The sequence below is a fragment of the Lepidochelys kempii genome, chromosome 8 (genome assembly GCF_965140265.1).
Source record: "Lepidochelys kempii isolate rLepKem1 chromosome 8, rLepKem1.hap2, whole genome shotgun sequence".
NCBI classification, from domain to species: Eukaryota; Metazoa; Chordata; order Testudines; family Cheloniidae; genus Lepidochelys; species Lepidochelys kempii.
In genome coordinates, this window is record NC_133263.1 from 95,735,166 (window position 1) to 95,762,954 (window position 27,789).

Below are 27,789 nucleotides of genomic sequence, written 5' to 3' on the forward strand. Positions count from 1 at the left end.
ATGTCCAACCACATTCACAGGTAGTAACGAACCATCAAGCTTTGCCAGAATCCTGCCAGGTTTTCAGGCTGCTGCTTTTTGCCACTCAAGCCAAGATACAAGACTTAGCCCAGAAAACGGGCTGCCCTTTCTCATCTGTTTTTCACCAGCTAAATGATGGTTAAACATGCTCCCCCTTCCAGGCCCTGCTGTGCAGCACAAAATCCTTCTGCTTATTTCACTGGCCATTTTGAATTGCAGTTACTACTAACTAACCAGTGCAAGCTTTTGGGCAGATAACTGAGCAAGCACCTTTGCATCTGAAGATCCCTGGGTCTTTGATATGCGCATCGCATGACATTGCTGGGAACAGCAGTGAAATGTGTTTTTTGTTTAAAAATATGGACTCAAATCTGTTCTCTGTTTCTCTTGCTTTTATCAACAGTTGGCTTTGTGCAGCGAGTGCCTGTGCCGCGGTATAAATCAAGTTAATTCCTAAGGTACTTTTCTGTGTTAAGGCTGAAATTCCCATTTTGGTTCACTGTCTTGCATTGTCTAAATTATTTTCATAGCCCCAGAAGGGCACGTTGTCAGCACAGACTTACTGCAGTTATATACCATAGCCGAAACATTAATATCTCTTCTAAATATAGCGTATTGACAAGGTATCTGGTATAGTGTAAATCCTAGGGACATTTGATCCAGATCATTAAAACCAAGTGAAGGGATCAAGGAATAGATCAGGTTACTAATTCAAACATGCAATGAATTATTAATTCCTCTATTAATACTACCGGCCTCCTACTTTTTATTTTTTATTTTTTTTCAGCTAGGCGGCTTTGAGCAGATCCTTGCTGTTTCACGACAGTAGATTTGTTTGCCTCGTAGCACAGCTGTGTCTGAGGATGCGGCGTATTCACTTCGGGTGTCTTGTGGCAATGACTTTCTTGTGTGTGGCAAACAGGATGCATGCTAAGAAAGGTAAGACTCTGTTCGGTTGTGCTCTACATCAAAGCACCAAGGGTTAACTTCCAGGGGCTCCATCATTTTGATGTCCAGCTGGGGTAGCTCTTATAGGACTCTGGCAGCAGGCACGCTCCTAGGTCCCCTGTTGTGTGTATGCATGAATGAACGATGCCCGTTTCATGGGCTTTTTGATAGTCTGTCTGGTTTATCAATATCTGATGTTGTTTTAGTACCTGATCCTGCCCGCCCTTATTCACATGAGCCATCCTTACACACACACAGTCTCATTGACTGCAACAGAACTAGACATGTGGGGAAGCAGTTGCAGGCCAAGCCCTTATGCATTGTTATGCGTTATTATTATTACCGTATTTACTCATTTGTAAATGGCTCTGTTTTATTTAGATTTTTAATGTATAGACAGTACAGTGTGTGCAGATGTGGCCTGGGGCAGGGCTGCTCCCTATTCTCCAGTAAGCAAGTGGTTAATCTTAGCCAAACTTCTTCCTCTTGCACATGTGCTCAGGGGATAGGCTATCAAATGACTGCTTGGAAGACAGGCAGTGAATGGCAGGGCTCCCGCTGCCCCCAGGGTCATCGGACTGAGTTGAGTGCCAGGCTGGGGGGCATTTGCAGTTGCTCTGGGTTTTTTGTTGTTGCTTATGTTAAGCTGATTAACCCTTATCCCTTGCTGGTGGCACCCTTGCCCTGTTTCCGCTGCATTGTCCCAACTATTTACACAGTAGACTGCATGGGCCAGTTCTTCAGCTGGTGTCTCTATTGAACTTAATGGACTACGTACACCAGCTGAAGGCCTGGGTCTAAAGCAGTGTGGAAGTTCTGGATTTGCTTTTTAACTATAGATATGAAATATTAAAGTCGCATCACTAAAACCTGTGCCATTAACTTACTCATCAGCACTTGGACCTTCTTTGTAGGAGGGTGGTGAAGCACTGGAATGGGTTACCTAGGGAGGTGGTGGAATCTCTATCCTTAGCGGATTTTAAGGCCCGGTTTGACAAAGTCTTGGCTGGGATGATTTAGTGGATGTTGGCCCTGCTCTGAGCAGGTGGTTGGTCTAGATGACCTCCTGAGGTCCCTTCCAACCCTGATATTCGATGATTCTATGTAGTGATGTGTCTGGCCTGCGGAAGGTCACTTTTTGCTCACCAGACACTGACACAGGATCAAATGCTTAAGAATGCTGCTTGGTTGAATTTGTGTTTCATTCTTGTAGTGTGTGAAAGACTGAAGGGTGGCACTGTGGAAGTCTCTACATCAGTCTCCAGTTACTCTTCTGAAATATTTGTTTGCTTCTCTAAGTATTTATTTTTTTAAAAACCCACCATCGCAACAAACTACTCTTCTTTTAAACTGGTTCAGAAGTAGGGAAAGTCCAGCAGAGGAAATTCCGGCTAAAATTTCACTGCCACATTAAGGATTTTGTAGAGTCAGATATTGACAGCTTGGTTTTGTCACTAAATTAACTAGAGAGACTTACACTCCCTCCCTTGGAGGAATTCAGATGTTCATTAGAAAGACACAGAGGCAAGTCACACAATTTGGACCCAGATCAGAACTTCAGCAAAGAGCTGTTTTTAGTGCAGAGTTTTAGGTCTGGCTTGTCTGTAAAATGAAGGCAATGTGGACTTGATCCTGGACTAAGAACATGCATCTCTCAGATCAGGCTATGAAATCTGTCATGTTTTCACCGATAATCAGTGGAGGTCCTGTGGCAACAGCATCTCACAGTGGAGCTAGGAAGTCAAAGGTGCACAAAACATGAGCAACCCAAAAGTTAAACTATACCCTCTTGATCCTCCCAGGGTTTGATTTCAGTTCAGAGGATGGGCAGGAGTTTGGGGCTGTCCTGGTGTCTGAGTTAGTCAGGATAGATGTGGACTCTGGGAGCTACTCTTGCAAGATGCTGATCCCTTCAGTGCCTTGGAAGCTAGTGGGAGCTGAGGGTGCTCACTTTGTAGGATCTAGCCTAAGGCTGGGGTATTTCCTTGCTGGAAGAGAAATGAGTGGACACAGGTTCGGGAATGCTGCATTGCTGCTCTGTGCACGCTGCACACAGAATTACAATGCACACATCGTCTTCGTGGTGGCCTCAGAGCGGGATGGGGCAAAAATAGTAGAAGTGCTCACGTGGGTGCAGCACCACATCCAGAATGTCGCTCCAACCAGCTCTGTATCGAGCCCCCAGGCACATGGCAGCTTCCCTGTGTGTTTTAACTCCTCCAGGAACACGTACTTAAGCTGTCAGTCAAAATTACGGCAACTCCAGCCAGCTGGGATATGTCGTTCAACCTCGCAGGGCTTGGAATTGCTAAATCTGGTGGGGCTGGGCCAGTGGGTTGTCCCCCTTTTCCCATTTATGTCTTAATTAGAATTATTATATTATATAATATTATATTATAAAATAACACTGAGACGTCCCAGCTGAGTTTGGGGCTCCATTGTGCTTGATGCTGTATGTACACATGTATGTATGTCAGAGACACTCCCTGCCCCAAAGATCTTTCAGTCTAATCAGAGGTGATATCAAGGCACAGAGAGGTGAGATGACACCTCTAAGGTCACACAGCAGGTCAGTGGCAGGGCCAGGGCTACAGCTCCGATCTCCTGACTCCCAGGCCACTAGACCACACTGTCATCTGTTCTGCAACACGAAATAAGTCCACTTGAATTCAGTGAACCTCCCTCTTAATCCAAAGGCCTCACATGGTGCTGGCTGCTCATGAGCCAGTGTCACTTACTGCGCTCACTTAAGTACCTTGAAGCACTGAGCTATTAATTCATCAGTAATTGTCTCTGAAGTAACCTTTACCCCCCCTGCAGGCTCCCCGCTTAGCTATTTATTTCAATAACATTATTAGTTTAATACCTTCCCCTCATTACTTTATCGCCTATCCCTGGTAATTACCATGTCAATTTGCTATCTGACCATCCTGCCCATGCGCAGGTGCCCAAACACACAAATGTACATTAACCGTTTGTCTTTGACTTCTCATCACAATGCACATTTATGCCGAGATCCTCCATGCTTAGCAGGTCACAGCACTGCCAAGCATAATGAAAAGCAATGTGACTGATTTGCAATAGACTTTGCCCAGACTGAGAGCATATTGACTTGTTTGGGAATCTACACATGTACCTCAGAAGGGACAAAAGGTCTTTCTTTGCTCCCAAATGTGGTATACAGAGCCGGATTTAGGGGAAAGCGACCCAGGCGACTGCCTGGGGTGCAGGGCTTGTGGGGGGGCGTTGGGCTTGGGGTGCTGTTTTTGTTGTTAGCAATAAAAGGGAAAATAAAAGGTTTGAAGTAAAATGTTTCAGGTATTCCTTATGTGGATTCATTTTTCACTAACCTTCTAGAATGTTCTGGACCTTTGTAGAATCTCATGGAACCTTCCAGACTTTCTGAGAACTACATTTTCCTTGAACCTCCTAGAATGTTGTCAGCCATGCCCTCATGGGTGTATAAGGGGTGGGGCATTGCCAATCAGTCAGTGAGATATAAGAATGAAGTGAGAGCACAGTTGCGCTATTGTGAACCTTGTTTTATTGTGTAATTGTGAAAGTACACTTGTGTTTTAAGACTTGAAGCGTGTAAGTAGCGACTAATAAAGGACATATTTAATGAGATGCCAGAAATAACTACCAAATCCCTTTCCATGCAACAATTTAAAAGAAATACTGTTACTTCTTTTGCCATGCTTAACACGTAATGTTTGATGACTTTCTAAGACTGCGGAACATAGACTTTTGCTCTCCCTAACACTATCTGTTTTCTCCTGAAGAAAATAAAAGATGTCCCTGAAGAAGCCTTCAGGAGCTCAGTATAGAAAGCAAAATGCGCAATTGCAATCTAGTTTGCAGCAAGGGACAAATTTGATGGGAAAATATCTGAAACCGAACAACAAAGGCCAGGCTTTAGGCAGTAGCAATCGTCTCAGTGCAGAAGAAATTGAGGAGTGAAGTGTAAGTGATGGAAGCCCTATTGCTAAGGAATTAGCAGATTTTCCTGAAGATAAGAAATGGAAATGTGAGGAAAGTGGTGGAGAATCGTCCAGTTTTCCTGGCGATGTAAAGAAGGGTGATGATAAAGAAGAATGTGGCTCACATGAAAAGGAGAGTGATGACAAAGAAAAATCTGTTTTACATGAAAAGAGAGAAACTATATAGAAGAATCAGCCTCACATGATGACAGAAACAGCAGTGAGAAAAATTGCACACCACAAATCGATACATCAGATCCTGCTTTATGACCAGCGATCCTAAACTCTGCTGATATTGATCATACAGTTTTGAACGAGCTGAGCAAAATCGAGGATATGACATTTCCAGTAAATAAGCAGAAGTGACACTTCTCAGAGTCACACTGTGAAAGAATGCTCAAGAATGGTGAGAAACTGAATCAGCTTTGGCTAGTTTACTCAAAATCAGCTGACAAAGTGTTCTGTTTTTGTTGCAAAATATTTTACAAGAATGCCAAATTGTTGCGTGCGCTTTCTGTGTACAATTACCGGCATAGCTTAACTGATGCTCTCAAGCAACATGAAAAGTCACGCAGCCATTTTATGGCCTACTCCAGATGGATGGAGGATGAGTCGAGGCTCAAGCTGAATAAATGCATAGATGCAGAAAAGCAGAGCATTGTTAATGTAGAAACCAAGCATTGTAGGAACGTGCTCAAGTGTCTGATCTCAATTACCCTCTTCTTGCAAAGAATAATTTGGCTTTCTGGGGCTCATTGGACAAGTTGTTCACTGAACATAACAGTAATTTCCTCAGTTTTGTTGAGCTCCTTGGGAAATACAATGATTTCATGCGTGAGCACCTACGTCAAGTAGTTTGTAAAGAAGCTATGGACCATTACTGCAGCAAAACAATTCAAAATGAATTGATTTACCTTTTGGCAAGGAAGGTGCTTGATAACATATTGTTGCAGCTCAGCAAAGCAAAGTACGACGCCGTAATAATGGACTCCACTCCCAACATTAATCACAGTGAAAAGATGTCATTTACAGTAAGATTTGTTGATGATGAGGATGGCTGTATCCAAGTAAAGGGACACTTTATCTGTTTCCGTCCTGTGGATGACTCTCCTGGAAAAGGCCAAACAGAACTGTTTATGAACATTTGGAATGAGAATAAAATTAACCTTCAGAACTGCGGCGGCCAAGGCTATGACAATGGTGTGAACATGAAGGAAGAAACAGTGGTGTTTAGGCAAGGATCCGTGAGCTGAATCCAAGAGCTTTCTTCGGGCCTTCTGGCTGCCATTCATTCAACCTGGTTGTGTGAGATGCAGCGTCATCTTCTTTAGATTCAGTATCTCTCTTCAGAGTACTGCAAAAAATATGCATCCTGTTTTCAGCATGAACTATCAGGGGGAAGATCCTCATGGACAATGTTACAAATCTGACAGTGAAGCCACTAAGTGACACTCTTAGGGAGAGCCACATTGACAGCATAAGGTCAGTGAGGTACCGAGTGACTAAGGTTTACGACGGCCTGATGGAACTGGTGCAGTCTGCATACTACAGATGTCATACAGATGGTATGATGAGATAACATGATTTTGGCAATTAATTGATCTTTAACTATTCATGGTAAATAGGCCCAATGGCCTGTGATGGAATTTAGATGGGATGGGTGTCTGGCTGGTGAATCTTGCCCACAGGCTCAGGATTCAGCTGATTGCCATATTTGGGGTCAGGAAGGAATTTTCCTCCAGGGCAGATTGGAAGAGGCCCTGGGGGTTTTTTGCCTTCCTCTGCAGCATGGGGCACAGGTCACTTGCTGAAGGATTCTCTGCACCTTGAAGTCTTTAAACCATGGTTTGAGGACTTCAATAGCTCAGACATAGGTGAGAGGTTTATTGCAGGAGTGGGTGGGTGAGATTCAGTGGCCTGCATTATGCAGGAGGTCAGACTAGATGATCATAATGGTCCCTTCTGACCTTCATATCTATGAGTCTATGAGTCTAAGTAAAGCCAAGACCATTATCTGACACAAGGCACAAAGCCTGGCATACCAGATCACTGACTTCAAATCTCTGGTCTCAGTTGTGATTTGGCACCATATCCTGTTCCAAGTAAATGTTGTAAGCAAGGCATTACAAACTCAGTCGATGGACATCATGACTGCTACTGTTTTGATGAGAAACTGCCTTGATTTCGTTGTGGCCTACAGAGACAATGGATTTGAAGATGCCATCACTGCTGCCAGAGAAATGGCGGAAAACTTAGGAGTTGAGCCTGTCTTCAAGCAAACTCGTATTCATCAGAATAAGAGACAGTTTGGTTATGAGGGCAGAGATGAGATGATGGGAAGCTCGGAAGAAAAATTCAAGAGGGAGTATTTTTGCTCTCTTGTTCACACTCCTCGAGTATCCATTGAAGAAAGGTTTGGACAAATGAAGCACCACGAAAAGCCCTAACCTTAGTAAGCTGTTGGCAGACAGAAGAACACTCTTGAACAATTGTACTGACCTTCACAGGATGCTGATACTTGGGGAATGTTCGGACGTCAATGATAAAGACCTCTATGTCAAATTAGACAACATCTGTCACATTTTGCAACACGGGAAGCACTCTCCACTCCAAGTTCTCCAATTCATTTATGATGCAGAGCTGAAGGACACTTTTCCTAATGTGTAGATAGCTTTGAGGACTCTGCTCATGCTGCTGGTCACAGTCGTGAGTCGTGAGTGCAGCTTTTCAAAGCTCAGGCTCATTAAAATGTATCTTCAATGGACGATGACCGATGAGAGACTGACATCACTTGCTATTTTGTCGCTTGAAAATGCCATTGGCCAGTCTTTGAATCTCTCTGACGCTGTGCTTCAGTTCACGAGGACAAAGGCAAGAAAAGCAACCTTTTGAACTAAAGGACAACGGTTAACAGTCTAAGGCTGTCACCTACTGTAACGCTATTTAATACTAGTCCACCCAATGTTCGTGCAAAGTTCAATTTCTTAATGTTAGTACATTTCAGTTATTCTTAAAATTAAAAAAGTTTCTGTAAGCTTAAAGGAAACAGTTTTTTTTATTTGCTTATATATGGCATGAATAAATACAGATTTACAGATCCTAGCATGCAAATTTATCATCTTATATGACAGAGATAAATCATGCATGTAAATCATGCATCAAAGTCATGAAATGGGCTACAAATGCAATAAAAAATAAGGTATTCAAAAGTTTAACAAATTAAGGGGGCATTTTGTCTAGGGCTGGCCCTGGTGGTATATGCTTAGCACAACTGCACATTCATCCACTCTCTGATTCTGGTGAGTTGTAGGTGTTTGCCAGCTACTTCACACTCCCTTTATTTTATAGTAACTACATTGCAGTATAAAAGAGCGAACAATGGACACTACACTGCTTAGACTGGGCAAAGCTGGAGGTTTTCTACACAAAATGCCGATGTCGTATATTGGGCATAAAGTGGAATGACTTAATCTGTAATGCAGATGTTTATGGTCATGCCAGTCTACAGACTACTGGGGTCATTGTTCACAGACAACGCCTTACGCTTTTTGGACATGTCGCAAGAATGCCACAAGAGGTTCCAGTGAACGCCGTTCCCCGGGTGGCTTGTAACATCCGGGATAAAATTCCACCAACCAAGGGTGGCCCAGAAGCAGACCCCCTATTAAACGGATTCGTCAAGTCTGTTATGATGTTGGACTTTTGGGCCATCAAGCCCTTGTGGCCGCACAGGAATGGACCAAATGGTGAACGATCACTATGGCCAACTGTTCAGCTGTGTGTTGAAGAAGAAGAAGACGTGGTATAAAGTTTTCATTTGAAAATCAATCGGTAAATCCATAACTCACTGGTAAATGAATCAAGCCTTTCACTCCTGTTTCTCTGAGCTTAGATTTTCATATACCAGCTTTAAATATTTCCCCCTCCCCCCCAACATATTAGCACTGGAAAGATGAAAGTTAATAGAATGCTGACAAGACTGACAGTTCTGAGTACTCACCTACTTTGACAGTGGTTTTGTTTTACAGTTCATGCTTTCAGGGGCCAGGTGTTTGTATGCTGTGACATACTCAGGATACAATCTAGACTAGTGAGTAACTGGGTCACCCCTGCCTGCTAACCTGGGGTGCCCTTTACACCGTTTTTCTGTTGTTGCCTCCACTTTCGGACTGCTCACTTTAGCATATAAATCCCTCCCTGCTATGTCTTGTGCATTGCAGCCCGCCAGCCTGAATTAAATTGCAGGGTGACCCCAGCACATTCCCACTTCCAGATTTCCCCCCAGAAATGTATGTACTGTACTGCCCAGCCCTCTCCCGGACTATACAAACTCATATAAAGTCCTGCATTTTAGTAAGATAAATGATATGCAGAAATCCTGTAATGCCAGATGGATTTGCCCAAACACTTCAATTCAAACACACGCACTTAGATAGAACAAGTGTGCTAACTAGATTTAAGTGAATACAAGTAATGAGGCATAAAAGTCAGAAATGGTTACAAGAATGGTTACAAGAAACATAAAGAGCAAACACAACTAATGCCTAACTTAATGAACTATGATAAATTCAAAGCACAGTTTTTCTCACCACACGTTCTCAACAGTCTTACTGGCTGAACTTCTTAGGCCAGGACAACTTTCTGTGTAATGGCTGCTTCCTTTGTTTCTTCTGGTGCAGTGAATTGGTGGACAGAGAGAGAGAGAGAGAGGGAGGAGGAGAAGGAGGAGGAGAAGGGGACGAGGTCCCTCGGTGTGTTTGTCCCCCTTTGTATAGTGTCAGTCTCTCCCTTGGAAAGCATTTCCAACTGAGATTCAGGAGACAAAAAGTCTGTTTGGATGAGAACTTATTGCTGTTTTTTTGTTTTTTGTTAAGATATAGATTTTTCGCCCATACCTCCTTTCCTACTAAAGAATGGCCATTTATCAGGTACTGGCCTATTGCCCTCATTTACGCCTGGCTGAGGTGTGAGCTTGCCCTTTGTCTCTGAGGGACTGGTTTGGCCATCCCCAGACCTGAAACATGTTTAGTAGAATCTTATAACTTTACACACAATGTTGCTACACATGTTTTACCAGGACAATAATGCCCAGCAAATTCTGAATTTTCAAATGACACCTCATGAGGCATACTTTGTACAAAGATTGTTACAATAGTGTGCACGGGGTGAATTCAGGGGTATATTTTCTCACAGGTGCCTTTTCCAAACAAGCTCCTCTGTGGACTTTTCCTCAATAAAATATTCTTCCACTGATTAAAAGACAACGTTTGGAAGTAAATGGATGGTCCAGTCCCCTTGTGGGGAAAATACAGGCCCCAGCTAGCTCTCCATATGCTCAATGGTAGCCAGGAACATTGTGTGGTTGCTGTTGTGTATTGGGGGTGGCAGGATACGCTACTGTGGTTCTTGATGTTTTATGACTCCTAATGTTCCAAGAAGATACTTGCTTCATACCCAGTAGCATCTCTGGTCCGCCTGAGAGGTCTGCATAGAGGAGACGGAGGGAATGGCCACCCAGCACAACATCCTTCTGAATGGGGTGCTGGAGGTGTCAGATCTGCCTTTTAGATTCAGTTAGTATTGTTGTCATCTCCCAGACAGTCAGTGAGTTCTGGAGTGCGAAGGCAGCTTTCCAAGCAGGGTATAACTGAGGCCAGTGTCTCCACTGGTTTCAGATTCACTGTGCTTTTTTTCCAGGAAGAAAAAGGTCAGAAAGGACCACATGGAACTCGTTTCCTGGAGGAAGATTTCAAACAGGCAGCATGAATTAGAATGGGAAAGCTCTCCTGTGTAGCTATGTGTATTCATCTATTGCAGGGATCAGCACCTTTGGCACGCAGCCCATCAGGGAAATGCACTGGCGGGCTAGGATGGTTTGTTTACCTGCAGCGTCCGCAGGTTCAGCCGATCACAGCTCCCACTGGTCATTCCAGGCCAATGGGAGCTGCGAGAAGGGCGGGCAGCACATCCCTCGGCCCACGCCACATCCCGCAGCCCCCATTGGCCTGGAATGGCGAACCTCAGCCAGTGGAAGCTGTGATTGGCCGAACCTGCGGAAGCTGCAGGTAAACAAACTGTCCTGGCCCACCAGTGGATTTCCGTGATGGGCTGCGTGCCAAAGTTTGCCGATCCCTGATCTATAGATATAATATAAACAACTCAATGACCTGAGAGGGGCCAGTATCTTTAGATTAGAGGGGCAAAGGATTGGGAAGTGAGTGAGCAAACTATCCCTGAATGAAAATAGATTAATAAATCACTATTAATTATTGTTTCTGTAAATGACTTTGGCACAACAGCATCACCACCACGTTGAGTTCCATCTTAAAATCCCACTTCTGGGCTCCTGCCCTCTTTTGCCCGAAGTACTTTGCAAATATACAGAAAATCACTTTGTGCACCACTGAAGTGCAGACACTTTTAAGAGCAAGCAGCTCCAAAGAGCAATTATTGTAACTGGTTTGCAAATCATCAGCTTCGGAGATTTACCAAGCAGATAAATATTCTGTGGTTTGTTTGTTTTTTTTAAGCAAAGTTTTGTTTACTCTAGGTGTCAAATGTGGCAGAGTCCTCTCCGCACCATATGGCAACTTCTCCAGCCCTAATTTCCCTGGACTCTACCCCTATGACACTGAGTGCACTTGGCTCATAGTGGTCACAGAAGGATCCTCGGCCCTGTTGACCTTTGACCACTTTGACCTGGAATATCACAACAGCTGTGACTACGACTACCTCAAAATCTACAACGGCTTCTCCGAGGATGAGGGGAATCTCCTGGGAAAGTTCTGTGGCAAGAGCTCCCCTCCACCGTTTACTTCTTCCTGGCATGTCATGTCCATCATCTTTCACTCGGATAAGCACGTGGCCAGTCAAGGCTTTTCTGCAACTTACCGGAAAGGTTGGAACAGTTTTTATGTGGTGTTTCCTCAAAAGGTTAATGCATGAAATGCCTGGGTGAAAAACGTCTAGGTTTGCTGCATAGCAGTGGACAAAGAGACTGTTACACAAGCACCTTTGAAACAAACAGTGTCCCACAAAGTAGAGTTAAAGGATTATACAGAGTGAAATAATTAGGGATGTGATGAACACCCGGCTCAGTTCTGATGCGAATCTGGTCTGTTTGAGGGTGTTTGAATAAACTCTGCTAAAAATCTCTCCTCCCCCCCCCCCCCCCCCCGCCCCCACAAATTACAGGTCTCGCATAGTGTCAGGCTTAAAGTGTAGCTCAGGTCTGAAAAGTGAGTCTGCAAAATCCTGGGGTTCCAGGCTTATTTGCTTAACTGTGTTGTTAGACCTGGGCAATGAACAGCAGGGATGCACAGGTATAACAGAGAAGGATTCAGCCCTGCAATGGGACCGTAGTGCTGAATGAGCATCATGTGATGTACCATTTTGACTAGTAAAAAACAGGACAGGAGAGTAAAAAACACTTTCCCTACAATGCCCCCTGAAGGAGGAATCTCCCAGGCCCAGTACATTAGTCCATCATCAGTCTCCAAATGGAATGAAACTTGGGTTGCTCTGCTCATTTGGTGTGAAACTTCTTTTCCTTATGGAGTTGGAGACAACATACAGCCTTCTACACCCCAAAGCTGTTTCTTTGCCTCCTTTGTTCCTCTTTCTGGGGTTGGGACATGTGTGTGGATGTTCTCCATCCCCTTTGTGGGCTATGGGACTTCCCTCTGCTTCACGTGTGTAACCTGTCTGTGTTTGTTTCCAGATGTTTGTGGGGGAGTGCTCACGGGCCTTTCCGGCGTGATAACAAGCCCCGATTACCCCGAGAATTACCCTAATAATGCTGAATGCCGCTGGATCATCCGGGCAGTGCCCAACTCCGTCATCAAGCTGGTTTTTGCTGACTTTCAGATAGAAAACAACGAAGGATGCAATTTTGATTATGTGGCCGTCTATGATGGGCCCACTATGGGGAACATGCATCTCAGCCACTACTGTGGGAATATGAAACCCCCTGATATCGTCTCTTCCACGCATGAGCTCCTGTTGGTGTTCAAGTCAGACTTCAACATAGGAGGTAGAGGCTTCAAGGCTTATTTTTTCTCAGGTACGGAGGCAACTGCTTGTCCAGCGTAAGTTACCGGATATATGGAAGCCCTCTGGGCCCTCTCCTTCTCAACCACTGTCCCAGGGTGTTGCTCTCACAAAGGAGGTATAGATTTACTGTTCCTCCACCAATGGCAAGATCTTTTGGGTGCAGACTGGCAAGTGAAATGGTTTGATGTCATGCTTGTGAATTTTAAGCCTTAGTATCTGAGGGGCTCCCAGAGGGTGGAAGAGGCCCTTCAAGCGTCTGGGTCGTATTCATTTAAATAAAAAGTACATTTAAGAGCGTTCTGACTTTAACTCTAGAGAGACAGAATCGTTCACTGGGCAGGTGACTGAACTAGGACTCAGGAGGAAAGAGTTTTATCCCCACCTCTGTCCCAGCTCGCCGGGTGATCTTGAGCAAGTCATTCCTATCTAGGTCCTTCTGCGGCCCCAATTACTATAGCATTGAAGCCTCCCCAAAATGTTTATGGGGCACCTTTGTAGAGAAATGGTATCAGCCTCATTTTACACATGGGGAACTGAGACACAAAGAGATCAGGGGACTTACCCAGAGTCACGCAGGAAGCCTGTACCAGAGCTGGGAAGTGAACCTACAATTCCTGTGTCCTAGGTCGGGGTCAAGACCACCCACCCTCAGTTAGGGCCATAGCCTGCTTCCTTGAAGTCAATGGCAAAGCTCCCAGTGACCTCGGCAAGGTAGCACTGTCAGGAATCGGGGCCTGCAACAGCAGAGCCAATCTCCAGGCAACCTAACGAGCACAGCTGGCCTGTAGCAGGCTGACAAATAGGCCACACAGCATGATTGGTGGGAAGAGTCAGCAGACTGGCTCTGAAGGCCAGCTGCAGCAGCCGTGCAGTGGCTGCGCAAAGCGTTTGCCCATGGCTATGACAGTCCTTGTGTCTGCCTAGTCCCAGCCTTGCCTCACTCCAGTTAACCCAGGCCTGACCCTGACTCCTGCTCTGAGCTGTAACCATGACCCCTGTCTATGGCCTGGTCATGTGACATGTTAAGCTTTTAACTTCTGTTTCCCTGTCTGTAGACTTCCCTTTTCCCTTTTCCCTTCTTCGCCAAAGCACACTAATGTCCTCAGTTGAAAAGCCCTGCATGGGTGCGCGTTGTTTTCACTATTCTTGAACTCCTTTGCGTTGTGTGGAGTCTGGCCACAATTGTGCAGCTAATGACCCCCCTAACTCTTTGAACGTTTGGGGCAGATTATACAGTATGTAGCTGTGAAACCTTTATGTGGAAAAGATAATTGTTGAGATATATTTTAGCAATAAAATCAAGGGAACCCCCCAGCAGCTGCTCCCTCCACCAGAGGTTTTGGTTTGGTTGGTAATGCCTTTTCTTTTTCTAACCAGGCGAATGCCAGGAAGTATACACAGCCATCAAAGGAAATTTCTCCAGTCCTCAGTATCCCAACTTTTACCCCAACAATATCAAATGTCATTGGACCATCCAGCTTCCCCCAGGATACCGAATCAAAGTCTTCTTCCTGGACTTGGCTCTGGAGGGGCGGAACAGTCTAACAGATGGCTGTGATTACGACCATCTGGCAGTGTTTGATGGAGGCACTGAGAAAGCTTTCCTCCTGGGGAAGTGGTGTGGGAGAGAGATGCTGTCTCCCATAACATCCACTCGAAACAAACTGCTGTTGGTCCTCCACACAGACAGGAACACGGCCAACAGGGGGTTCTCGGTAGCATATATTGGAGGTAAGGCATGACTCAGTGCATTGATCCGGTTCTCCCTCGCTCCCTGCTGATAGTTGTAGGGCAAGGCTTCAGAGAATTATAAATATGGGGACAGTCAGTAAAAATTGTTCCAAAAGTACATGCACAAAAATTTGAGCAAATTTGTGCACCAAACTTTTGCATGCATGCTGTTACTATAATTGCACATGCAAATTGGGCAAGTGTGCAAAAGGCTAGCCAGTGGGGAGTTATAACTGGCTCTTTGCATGTGCGATTACCCAGCTGTACCTCTGCAACCACCGTAATTGCACATATCAGTAGGGTGACCAGATGTCCCAATTTTATAGGGACAGTCCCGATTTTTGGGTCTTTTTCTTATATAGGCTCCTATTACCCGCCACCCCCGTCCCGATTTTTCACATTTGCTGTCCAGTCACCCTACATATCAGTTGGACACTCCGTTGTTCAAATGCCTAGTCATAAAAAAGTGCATGACATATTTTTGTATCAGCATTTCACACATGCAATCAGATCTGCAAAGACACTTTTAAAAAGAAGTAGTCCCTGGGTTATATACTAACCCAGCCACCTAGATCTGGGATGGAAGGGTTCTGAGACACTGAACAAATAAAACACTAGGCCATGTTTATGCCTGGTGACTCAGCCTGTGGAGTGACACCAGGCAGGAGTTTGGCTGATAGGGTCGTGCATAGGAGACTGGCCAAACCATGACTGGGGAACTGAGTACCTGTGTTCCCAAACCTTGTCTTGCTAAGATAGCTACAAACTTACATAAGCTATTGTTCGAATACTTAACACAATGGCATCTGGGCATCCTCCAGTAAACTCCTGCCCTTCATTCATAACAACCACCCTTCCACTGATTGGCAAGAACTTAAAAGCCTGATTTAACAGGCAAGCCTTATAACATGGCCAAACTTGGCTCCAGTCACCTATGAAAAGGAGCAAGATCCTCAAGTTAGGAGGAGAGAGGAGAGGAGAGAAAAGGCAAACACGATCCTAGGCTGTATGAGGCTAGGCACTTCCAGAAAAGAGAAAAATGTTTAATGCCCCTGTACAAGCCACTGGTAAGACCTAAATTTGGAACATTGTGCACAATTCTGGTCACCCGGTTCTAGAGGAATGGATTCAAACTGGAACAGGTGCAGAGATTTGCTACTAGGATGATCAGGAGAAGGGAGGGCCTATCTTATGAGAGAAGACTGGAAGAGCATGGCTTGTTTAGTCTAGCAACAAGAAGGCTGAGAGGGAATATGATTGCTCTCTGAGTCTGAATACATTTGGCAGGCAAATACCAGGGAGGGTGAAAAGCTATTTAAGTTAAAAGGACAATGTTTGCACAAGACCAATGGGTATAAACTGGCCATGAACAAACTCAGGCTGGAAACTAGACGAAGGTTTCTCACCATCCGAGGGGTGAGGTTCTGGAGCAGCTTCCCAATAGGAGTTGTGGGGGCAAACAATTAGTTTTAATAAATAGCTGGACAAATTTAAGAGTGCAATTGTATGATGGGGTTGCTTGGGATGTGTGTGTGGGGCGGGGGCGGCCCTGGGGCTCACTTCTGGTCTATGTCTATGTTCCTGAAAGCTCATGCTTCAGAGTTTCAGCTGGCCACCAGGAGGGGGCAGGAAGGGATTTTGTGCACGCCCCCTCCTCCATGTATTCTGGGAGGTTGTGTGGTGATGATGGTGGTTTGTTTTTGTGTTTATATCGCCTTCCTCTGAAGCATCAGGGTTGGCCACAGTGGGAAAAGGGACGTTGAGTGGGATGCGTCGGACCAGGGCTCTGAGGTGGCTCCGAGCATTCTCATTCTCAGGTGCTGGGCTGGCTGGTTCTTGCTCACGTGCTCAGGCTGTAGCTGATGGCCACACTCCACATATTTTGCCTTCCCTGCAGTGTGTGGATCACTTGCCAGGATTATTTGGGTATCTTTCACTCAATCATTTCCCTGCCACTGCAGGGGCCTTGGGCACTGGTGCACTTTGGTCCCCTCCTATTCTCTGCCTGTGGCACATACTAGTCTAGTCTCCTGTGGGCTGTAATACGTGGGTCTCATTTTGGTTGTTGGGTTTAGTGTGTGAGTGTTGCTGGCCAGTGATATATAGGAGATCAGACTAGATGATCTGGTTGCTCCTTCTGGTCTTAGACTCTGAGACTCCCCTGAGGGGCCGATTATCCCACATCTACCTTCTATGGGGTTTCTTATGCACCTGCCTCAGAAGCATCTGGTGCTGGATGCTGTTGCAAACAGGTTACTGGACTAGATGAGCCATGAGTCTGATCCAGACTGGCAATCCCGATGTCCCACAGAATATGTTCTTGCCTGTCCTGGAAAGCTCATGCCTCAACCTGCCAGCAAGAGAAGTTTTCTGGCCTCTGTCATGTGGGAGAGCAGATGAGATGATCATATGGCCTTAAAATCTGTGAACCTGAAGTGTCCTAGTGGGGACCTATTTAAACTCTCTCTCCTGTTCTTTGATTATTATTTATATCCCCCATGTCTCCCACATCTGGGGACTAATCTCCTGCCCTCAAGACAGGATGGAGGTTTGGCTGGAATTGGCAGAGGCCCTTACTCCTTACCTTCAATGGCTGAAATTAGCACAAGCAGTGAGCCCACTTTTGGGGGGAGGGGGTCCATAGCAGACTGGCAAGAGGCTCAGCAAGAGACTCACTCTCACAAGGAATATTCCCTTGGAAATAAAAGTGTCCTGTGGACTCTGTTTTCAGTGAGAGCTTCCTGGGCGTTCTATCTGTAAAGCCACATAAGTATCCTGGGGTTTGTGAGGTACCAGCAAGGGCTGTGTCTTTGGAAACGACCCAAGCCACACTCTGTCAGCCTGGAGGTTCCAGGATATGGAGATAGTTGGCAGGAGGAGCTGCCCAGATGCTTTCTTGCTGTGTAATGCTCCTCATATAGTTGTCAACCTTTGTGCCTCCTCAAAAGGGGGTGAATTGATGGCATTCATTGTATTTCAAGATAATTGTGTTGGAGCTGACCTGTGTGTCAGGGATGATTCATGACCTATTTCTGCTCAAGATGATCCTCTCTGAGTATTCAGAAGGCTTTTAGCTAAGGAGCTGCTTGTGAGTGTTTGCGGATGGGACTAGCATAGCCTCTACTGTGCTTTCTTTTTTCCTCCCCTTACAGTCACAGTGCAGGGTAACCTCTTGGGTTGGGTAATAGAATGAGAAGGGGGATTATAGCTGAGCTCGGTAGCATTGCTGTAGTTTAAGGTGGAATCAGTGTGGTGATTACAAACCTCATGTACTTAACGTTTTATAACTCAGCCATCAAAGTTCAAACTTGATGTATGAGATTCTGAAACCCTGGCGAAACATCGGAATGTCTTATGCACAGAGACACAATCACCCCAAATTATACTGGTGGTGTGCTCTGGGTGCAGGATTCTTCTGGGTTCTGCAGTATAAAAGACAGTAGCTAGTTGGTTTCAGCCACAGTGACTCCAGAAAGTCTTCCGTTTTGCCTAATTTTATGTTTGGCAAGGGATTAATCTGCTTCATGCCATTGGCATTTTCAGAAAACTCAGTGGAGCAAAGGGGAGGGAGGAAGGTCTGCTGATGAAAGGATAGGACTGAGGAATTGGAAGGAGGTAGCTCTAGTCTTTGCTCTGCCACCAACTTCCTGTGTGAGCTGAGGTAACTCACTTAACCACCCAGTGCCTCAGTTTCCCTATCTGTAAACCAGTGATAATGTCTCCCTTCCCTACAGGGGTGTTATGATGCTTAATTCATTAGTATTTGTGAAGTGGTTTGAAATCATTGGATGTACTAGAGAAGTGCAAAGTGTTCTATATTAATTTTTGACTAGTGTCTGCTCCTGGCATAAGGAGTCTGTAACTTACCAATGGATTTTTAATTCGGACATATTTTCCATTAGACGCTAGTGATAATTATATGAAGAGGCCAAGTTAGGCCCAATGCCTCTAACTAAGAAGCGGCAGTACATATGGTCAGCAACAGATCCTTTTAGCAGCCCATAAACATATAGGTTTATGATTTCAAATAGATCACACCAAGTCTGTTTAATAAGTACGTTTTAAAAATGAGTATGTTAACCCTCACCATGCTGCTGTGAGGGAGGTTCATAAGCATTCTCTATTTTGTAAATGGGGAAATTGAGGGGGAGAAGCTAAGCGACTTGCCCAAGTCTGCTGGAAGGACCAGTGTCACTGTGGAGTTCACACAGGGGCTGCTGACTCTCAGCTCTGTGCTCAGAGCACTAGGTTGAGCTGCCTCTCACACGAGCTTGAGAAAGTGCACTAAATACTACAGTCAAAGGTTCCCTTTTAAGTCACACTAAAGTTTTCATTCTGACCAGCAAACCTAGGCCATTCAAAGTGCAGATGGTACTCCAGGACATAGTATGGTCTGTGCCCATGTGTATAATTCCCATTGGTGTCAATCATGCACGCCTGTTAAGGGCATGACATGGCCCTTATTTAGCTGTGTCTACACTACGAACCTTACAGCGGCACAGCTGTACCGCTGCAGCTGCGCCGCTGTAAATTCTCCTGTCTAGCTGCTCTAGGCCAGTGGGAGACAGCTCTCCTGCCGGTATAATCAAAGCACCCCCAACAAGCCGCAGTAGCTATGTCAGCGAGAGAGTGCCTCCCGCCAGCACAGCGCTTTCCACACCGGCGTTTTTGTTGGTGAAACTTTTGTCGGTTGGGCTGTTGTTTTTTTTCATACCCTGAGCAACAAGTTGCACCGACAAAAGTGCTAGTGTAGACGTAGCCTCACAGAGCCGAGATATTGCTGAGGTCTTTCTGCCTTCAGATCCATCCTGGGTCACTCTGATTTTGTCATAATTCACATGATGAGTGAGCTGCTGCATTTAGCCTTCTGGGCCCAGATCCACATTAACGTTTAGGCTCTTAACGTCCAGTGATTTCAGTGGACGGTAGGAGCCTAACTGCCTATGTCGATCTGGTTCCTAATGTCTGTTCTGAATCTGAGGCCTAGCCTACGCTACAGAGTTAGGCTGACGCAAGGCGCTTATGTCGATCTAACTATAGAAGCAACTACACTAAAATTTCACTCCTGCCGACGTAACTGCCCGTTACACTGAAGGCTTGTACACATTACCACTTACGTTTGTACAACTTACATCGCTCAAGTAGGGTTGCCAATTTTGGTAAGATGTATTCCTGGAGATTTCATCACATGACATAATCTTTAATTAAAGATTACTCTTTAATTCCTGGAGATTCCAGACCAATCCTGGAGGGTTGGCAACCCTAGATGTGAATAAGCCATCCCCCCTGAGTGACATAAGTGACACCGACCTCAGCGCCGGTGTGGACAGTGCTATGTTGGCAGGAGAGCTTCTCCCACCGACGTAGCTGCTGCTTCTCGCGGAGGTGGTTTTATTATGCCGACGGGAGAACTCTCTCCCGTCATCTTAGAACGTCTTCACCAGACAGTTTACAGTGGCACGGCTGCAGCACTGTAGCATTTCTAGTGTAGTCAAGCCCTCACTTAACTCCACCTCCATGAGAGGCATCGAGTCAACGTCGATGTAGTTAGGTTGGTGCAGTGCCCATGTACACACTGTGTCGTTTGCATCGATTGAGACTGGCTGTCAGAAGCCATCCCGCAGTGCCCCACACTGACCGTACAATCGAGACAAGCGCTCCTGGTGAGGAAGCACATCGCCAACAGGAGAAGCAAAGTGTAGCCGTGTACAAGCGACGTCATTATTGGGAAGGCTGTCTACCGACATCAAGGAGGATGCCTTAATTGTGTAGCGTGGCCATGCCATGATTCTGCTTCCCGCCTCATAATCACTGTGGTTTATTCTTTGATTTCCAGTAGCATCGAGAAGCTGTCACGGAGAGCAGGGCTGCATTGTGCTAGGCACTGTATATACACATAGTGAGCGACAGAGTGTAAGCTTTTCAGGGCGGGAACTAAGTAGACAAGACAGACAAAGGTGGAGGAGAAGATGGAGGAAACCGGTGCAGAGGTCAAGTGCCTCCCCCAAGGTGATACAGCAAGTCAGTGGCAGAGCAGGGAGCCAAGTCTCCTGAATCCTGCTAGACCCCGTTGCATAAATCCATATGATGAATGTTAAATTTTGAAAGGAAAAAGTAGAATGTAAAACCACTATTTTCCTCAGCAAATTATCTCTGCATGTTACTTTCCTACACCTGCCAGTGATCTGTGTACACACATCCGCTTGCAGTTAACAGTCTGTGTGGTACAAACCTACCTTAAACAGCCACTGCATAGGAGCATGACCATTTTCATGATGGAACCTGGGATTGCTTCGTACTGCACAGAATGAGCCTCTTGTGTGAAGTTTCCCTTGCAGTGACTCTTTCTTTGGAGTAGAGATTCAAATGGCAGAGTGTTCTGCTCTGGTTCCAGAGAGGAAGGGTGGCCTGGTGGGTAAGGTACTAGATGGGGCTGTTGGCGAAGAGGGTTCAATTCCTCCCTCTGTTGTGGGTGCCCTGTGCAATCTGGCGTCCCTTGCTTATTTGTATTACAAGGGGCAGGAGCTGCCTCTTACCGTGTGTATGTACAGCAGTTAGTAGAGCTGGGGCCCAGTCAGATTTGGGATCTCTTGGCACTAATGGACAATGCATAACAAACACCGTAGAGGCTTGAAACTGCTCTCATTCGTCTGGTCTGCACTAGCAGGGTTAGATCCCATGGTGGCAAGTACACTAGAAATGCCACGAATGGCACTCCCTCAGTGGCAGTGGAACAGTAGGAGAATGTAAAGAAAAGGCCCCAGTGGAAGTCCTGACACTAAACTGGGAGGAGAGGTAGATACGCTGGAGGGTAGGGATAGGCTACAGAGGGACCTAGACAAATTAGAGGATTGGGTCAAAAGAAATCTGATGAGGTTCAACAAGGACAAGTGCAGAGTCCTGCACTTAGGACAGAAGAACCCCATGCACCGCTACAGACTAGGGACCGAATGCTAGGCAGCAGTTCTGCAGAAAAGGACCTAGGGGTTACAGTGGACGAGAAGCTGGATATGAGTCAACAGTGTTGCCAAGAAAGCCAATGGCATTTTGGGATGTATAAGTAGGGGCATTGCCAGGAGATCGAGGGACGTGATCGTTCCCCTTTATTTGACATTGGTGAGGCCTCATCTGGAGTACTGTGTCCAGTTTTGGCCCCCACACTACAAGAAGGATGTGGAAAAATTGGAAAACGTCCAGCGGAGGGCAACAAAAATGATTAGGGGACTGGAACACATGACTTATGAGGAGAGGCTGAGGGAACTGGGATTGTTTAGTCTGTGGAAGAGAAAAATGAGGGGGGATTTGATAGCTGCTTTCAGCTACCTGAAAGGGGGTTCCAAAGAGGATGGATCTAGACTGTTCTCAGTGGTAGCAGATGACAGAACAAGGAGTAATGGTCTCAAGTTGCAGTGGGGGAGGTTTAGGTTGGATATTAGGAAAAATTTTTCATTAGGAGGGTGGTGAAACACTGGAATGCGTTACCTAGGGAGGTGGTGGAATCTCCTTCCTTAGAAGTTTTTAAGGTCAGGCTTGACAAAGCCCTGGCTGGGATGATTTAGTTGGGGATTGGTCCTGCTTTGAGCAGGGGGTTGGACTAGATGACCTCCTGAGGTCCCTTCCAACCCTGATATTCTATGATTCTATGATTCATGGTGTGCTCAGTGCGGTAATGGGCAAAGTATATAAAATGACATACAGAGAGAGGGCTGTATCAGGCTCTTGTAATTAGCGTAAATATTTTTCTGTCTAGGTGGACCCATGAAAGGATGTTAGTTGGGCTGTCCATGTGATTTATGGTCATTTTAAAGGAAGCCTTCAACCCAAGAGCGAGGATCCATTTTCTCCTCCCCTTGATTTAATGCACTCTATTTATTTGGTAAATCTTCTAATGGTTCTATAATGTACTAAGTGTAGTAAAGTGACACAATTTTTTCCCTATTGATTTTGTTGCATCTTATTAGTTTCATAAGAGTCTGATTCTAACAGAGTTCATTAGAATAATTCAATAATTCATATTGTTAGTGTTTGGGCTCGGTGGGAGGTACCTTTAAATATAATGGGCTTTTTTGTTCTTATTTCCCTTTCCCCTTGGTGTCTATGCTTTTTTCTCCATGCAGAAAGGCCAGCTGCTATATAGGCAGACACAGATGCAACACTTTCTGTAGAACTGTAGATGCAGGGCCTGATTCTCCATTGCCCTGCTCCTCAGGTAGGCAGTTACACTAGTGCAAAGTAAAGTGGGGTCAATGACTGCCCAAGGTGCATGGCCGTGAAGAACCAGCACGAACCTAGCATTTTACATCATCAGAGTTCAGCGTCACCTTGATTCGTCTTTTCAACACACCTGCCAGGTAGGTATTGTTACCCCATTTCCTAGAGCGGGGGACACGGAGGAGTAGAGCCCGGGGACACCGATGTACTCAAGGCCGTTCCAATATTAGGATGCGGAAGATCCGAGCTCCCAGTCCTGTGCTTCATGCTGTTCAGCCACGTGGTGCTTCATACCCGTGCCTGACTCACTGAGGGATTCCAGTCCTGAGAAGCTGCTGCCTTGCTGGTGCTGGGTGTAACGTTTCCCACAGCTGCAAGATAGACCAGCAGGGTCGATAACAGAAACCGTGAGACTCCCATGTTTTGAGAACTAGCTCCACGTACCACATGCACAGACTGTCTACGCTACAGCAGTTACGGCCCGGCAGCTGTGCCACGGCAGTGTAGACGCTTCCTATGCTGATGGAAGGGGGTTTTCCATCAATGCAGTTGATCCATCTCTCCAAGAGGTGGTAGCTATGTCGATGGAATAATTCTTCTGGCGACCTACCTGTGTCTACAGCCGGGGTTTAGGTTGATCTAACTATGTCGCACGGGGCATGAAATTTTGCATGATGTAGCGCGGTGGCCCTATGTTTTAGGTGTAGACCAGGCCTGAGGTGGATCCACACTGGGACCAGAGTATTTCACAGAGAGCGGGGAGGAAGGCAGACCAGTCAAACTGTTACATAGACATGCCTGAGGAGAGGGTTCCCTCACCAGTGCAGAAAACAGAGTGCTCAGCTGGTGACAAGAAGACAATCCTACACTGCTCTAGGCCTGGGGCAGGAGTTACACATCGTTAAAGGGCACATTAGACACTACCATGGCCCTGCATTGGGGTGGCACTGAGCCGCATTGCCCCATGGGGACCACAGGAAGGCAGAATGCTGTGCACATGCTCTCAGCCCTCTTTGTGGGATGCAGCCTTTAGCTGACCAGTTTGATTGGCATCCTTCCCACCCCACTGCTCCCCCAGGGCGGGGGCTGGCAGAACCAGACCCAAAGTATTAACCATGTGGTGTGCGGACACAATTGGTAAAGCCAAGCATGCCAATAATGGGTTACAAACTGGTCTGAAACGTGCGGCTTCAGCAGGATCTTGGATAACTAGATCCCAGGATGGTCAAGTCTTTTTAGATTGTCAGAAGTGCTCTGAATCACATCCCGAAGCAAAGGGATCCAATACACATCCTGTGGTGTTCCCAATGGATGCTGATGCAGAATCTTGCTAACCCCAAGTGTTCACAAATCATGAGTCAGGCCCCCAGAAAATCTGAGATTGGGTTTAAAATTCATTAGACTTTTAAAAATGATAAATGTAGGGTTCTTTTTCTTTGTCTTCTCCTTTCTGAGCCTTTAGGTTACACTCAGATCATGCACTTTCAAGCTCTTCTCCACTACCGTAAGGACTAGAAACTTTACTGCGTTTTTTTTTTCAAATGAAAGCTGAAATTCTCACATAATCACCTGACTCCAGCAGCTGGGGCTTTAAGAAAAACATTATATATCAGAAGACTCACAATAAAACTGCAAGCATTGTCAACATTGGTCACTTGCTTGTGGATGCCACTAGTAGTCTTCTTTGTATGACATGATGACAATAGCTACAGTGCTAGTCTCAGCTATGGGAACTGCCTTGTACTGTAAAATCCCCACTTGGCGCAGTCTTGTGAATTTTAGACAAGCTTCTTTCTTCCCCCCCAACAGTTGTTCCCGTGAACGTCAGCTGCACGCGAACAGATTTCCAGATCCAGATTCCTGTGCAGTCTCTTGCCCAGCTGGAGAGAAATAAGATTTATTTAGGGACCCCAGCCTGTCCTGCCCAAGTGGTTGGCCTGAACTTTAAAATACACACCAGGTTCGACACCTGTGGTACTGAGTCCCAGGTAAGTGATTAGTACAATAAGGAGTGAATCCTATTTACCTAAAACAAATACAGTAAGATGATAAAAAATCTGCATCCAATGATGCACATGCATGCATGCATAGTAAGAGACAGTCCGTCTCCTGAAGAGCTTACAATCCAAATATACAAGATTAACGGTATGTCTACACTGCAGAGGGGAAAAAAATCCCACAGCACCAAGTTTCAGAGCCAGGATCAGCTAATTCAGGCTCAAAGGGCCGGGTTATGGGGCTAAAAATAGCAGTGAAGAATTTGGACTTGGGCTGGAGCAACTTGCAGGGTTTCAGAGCCCCAGCACCAGCCTGAGCTTGAACATCTACACTGCAATTTTATAGCCCCACAGCCTGAGCCTGGGCTTGTTGTGGGTCTTTTATCACAGTGTAGACGTACCGAAAGGGTCTGCGAGAAAGGGATTATTAGCCCCATCTGTATAATGGGGATAACGAAGCACAGAGAGATGAAGTGACTTGCTCGAGGTCAGAATTTTGTACAGTTGAATTAGGCTATGTTCTGTTGGGTCACTGTAAGCTGCTCCCCACGTGAACACAGGCCTGAAGCAGAGGGCACTGTGTACCCAGCTTTTAGTTACTCAGATAAAACTATGCACATGCTTTTGGCAGCTCTGATTAAATTTCCCCCTGCCTGGCATGAGCAAGCCCCACCATTGCTGCATCCAAAGCACTCTGTGCACTGGACACAGCTCTGGTCTCTCACACTCTGGCCCCTGGTAAACTAGCCCCAGTTCATAAAAGGGGAAACTGAGGCACAGAAAGGCCCACCTCTTTAGAGATGGTCACTGATTCTGGGTGAATTACTTTGGATATCCAACATGAGGCTCCTTGGGTCTTATTCAGAGATGCTGAGGTCCTGTCGCTCCCCTTGAATTCAGCTGGAGTTTGGGATTCTCAGGACCTAGGTGCTGGACAAAAAACTGAGGAACACAAAAATCAGTGGCCATTTTTGGAAAAACTTGGCCCAAGTCACTTCCCTAGGCCCACACAGCAAGTCAGTGCCAGAGCCAGGAACAGAATCTACAAGTCCCAACTCCCAGACCTTTATGGTGAGCGTTGGCCTGACATGGTTGAGTGGCTGAGCACTTGCAACTCTCATTAACGTCCCTGTGAAATAAGGCTCCCTATTTCTAGGGAATTTGATCAACCTGGTTTCTGCCCCATGGCCTACCCTCATACACTGTCTTATTCTTAATGCGCGTTCTCAGTGCAAGTTTTCAGGCTGCTGGCAATGAAATGCCATGAATACCCTGTAACTCTCCTTTCCCTGGGAGGAGCCTAACTCCAGCCATGCCCTGAAACTTGTTACTCTGGAGGCTTAGTTTTTATTAATTTGAAAGGCTGACAAGTAAAAACAAACCCTTGTCCTTTAAAACCTTTGTCTTCTAGAAAAGAAACCACACGTCTGTGATTGTCAGTATCCTGTATATCGACTTCTCGGCTGGGAACCAGGAGGACATTCATGAGTATGAAGTGCAGTGCGAGCCTAAGAGGAAAGAAGCCTCAGTAAACCTTATCTCGAGCTCTGACCCCTACCAGCTGAACCAGTTCGCGGAGAACCTGGTGGAGTCCCACGGGCAGGATTCAGAAGCAGTGGAGGCCGATGAGAGCAAGAGCCAGGACACCAGTGACATTGTCTTCATTAGCATCTGTATTCTTGCCGGTATCCTCATGGTGATTGCTGTGGTTGGACTCGTGCTGCTATAGGATGCTGCCTTTGGCCCAATTCCTCCTTGCCTGCCTTCTCTCCCCGTCACAGACACACATGCACAGCCAGTGTCCTTTCAGCCTAGATCCTGGGCTTAGAGTTTCAATGCAGCTGCTAAAATGGAAGCTCAGCTTCCATGTCCTGAAACAGAGGTTGGGTTGAACCTCCATCTGCTTTCTGCTCTCTGGAGAAATCGGTGCACTAGGGAAACAGCTCCTCTTCTCAGCTGTACTTTTTTTCTTTCAATCTGTCAATTGGGTTTAGGAATCTGAATCTTGGGTTTCATGACTCTTCCTACAGCTGCTTCCAGTGGTGGGGCTACCGTAAGGGCTGTAATATTTTTTGCCTCTGGCTAGAAATATCACTATAAATAAATTTTGGCTGAATTTTAAAATACAATACACTGGGTAGATATAAAGCCCGTCCCTATCGGTCTATACACACACGCACATAGCCAAGGTGGGGGAGGTAATATCTTTTACTGGACTAACTTCTGTTGGGGTGAGAGAGAAACTTTCGAGCCACACAGAGCTCTTCTTCAGGTCTACACTGCGTGTGCGCACGCCCCCCCCCCCCCATTGTAACAGCCATAGGATACATTGCATTTATCATACCTCTGTGACCAACTCAGCTGCTCTCCCTTCTTTCCATGTCTCCCAGGACTTATTCTCACATTCCAACCCTTTGAGCAGCTTCATCCACTTGACAAACGAGAGAGAGAGAGAGATTTTCTTCTTTCCCCCAAATGTGGACTTTTCCTCAGCAAGCCCCAGGCTGTGCAGTCTTCAGCACTATGCTGGTGACCAGTTTGTAGTCCAATAGCTCTAAAAACTAGAGCGAGGTACTGTTACAGAAAAGGCCTTTTCTCCTGACGCTCATGCTGCAAGCCCTCCAAGCCCCCCTGTGATCTCTCCTCCCATATTTTCCTTTTTCCCCCCCTCATCTCGAAAGCAGCTTCCCTTTGACTGTTAGCACCTTGTATGACCCAGCCACAGCTACCTCCAGCCCCCACCAGGATAGTTCCTGGGTCTGCTAGAGCAGGAGCCATTGCAGAGTGATGCAAGTGGCTCCCTCACACCAGTGTCCCCAACCGCTGCTGATCCTTGTGCTTGCTGTTGC

At 46.0% G+C, this 27,789-nt stretch overlaps 1 protein-coding gene across 1 annotated transcript; it reads left to right on the forward strand.

The window, feature by feature from the left end:
* Positions 1-884: 884 nt before the first annotated feature.
* On the forward strand, positions 885-26,669 carry CDCP2 (CUB domain containing protein 2). The gene is made up of 6 exons (XM_073358268.1): positions 885-960; positions 11,500-11,847; positions 12,670-13,011; positions 14,379-14,732; positions 24,753-24,931; positions 26,352-26,669. The coding sequence occupies exons 1-6, from the start codon at positions 885-887 to the stop codon at positions 26,667-26,669; spliced, it is 1,617 nt and encodes a 538-aa protein (XP_073214369.1).
* The last annotated feature ends 1,120 nt before the right edge of the window (positions 26,670-27,789 follow it).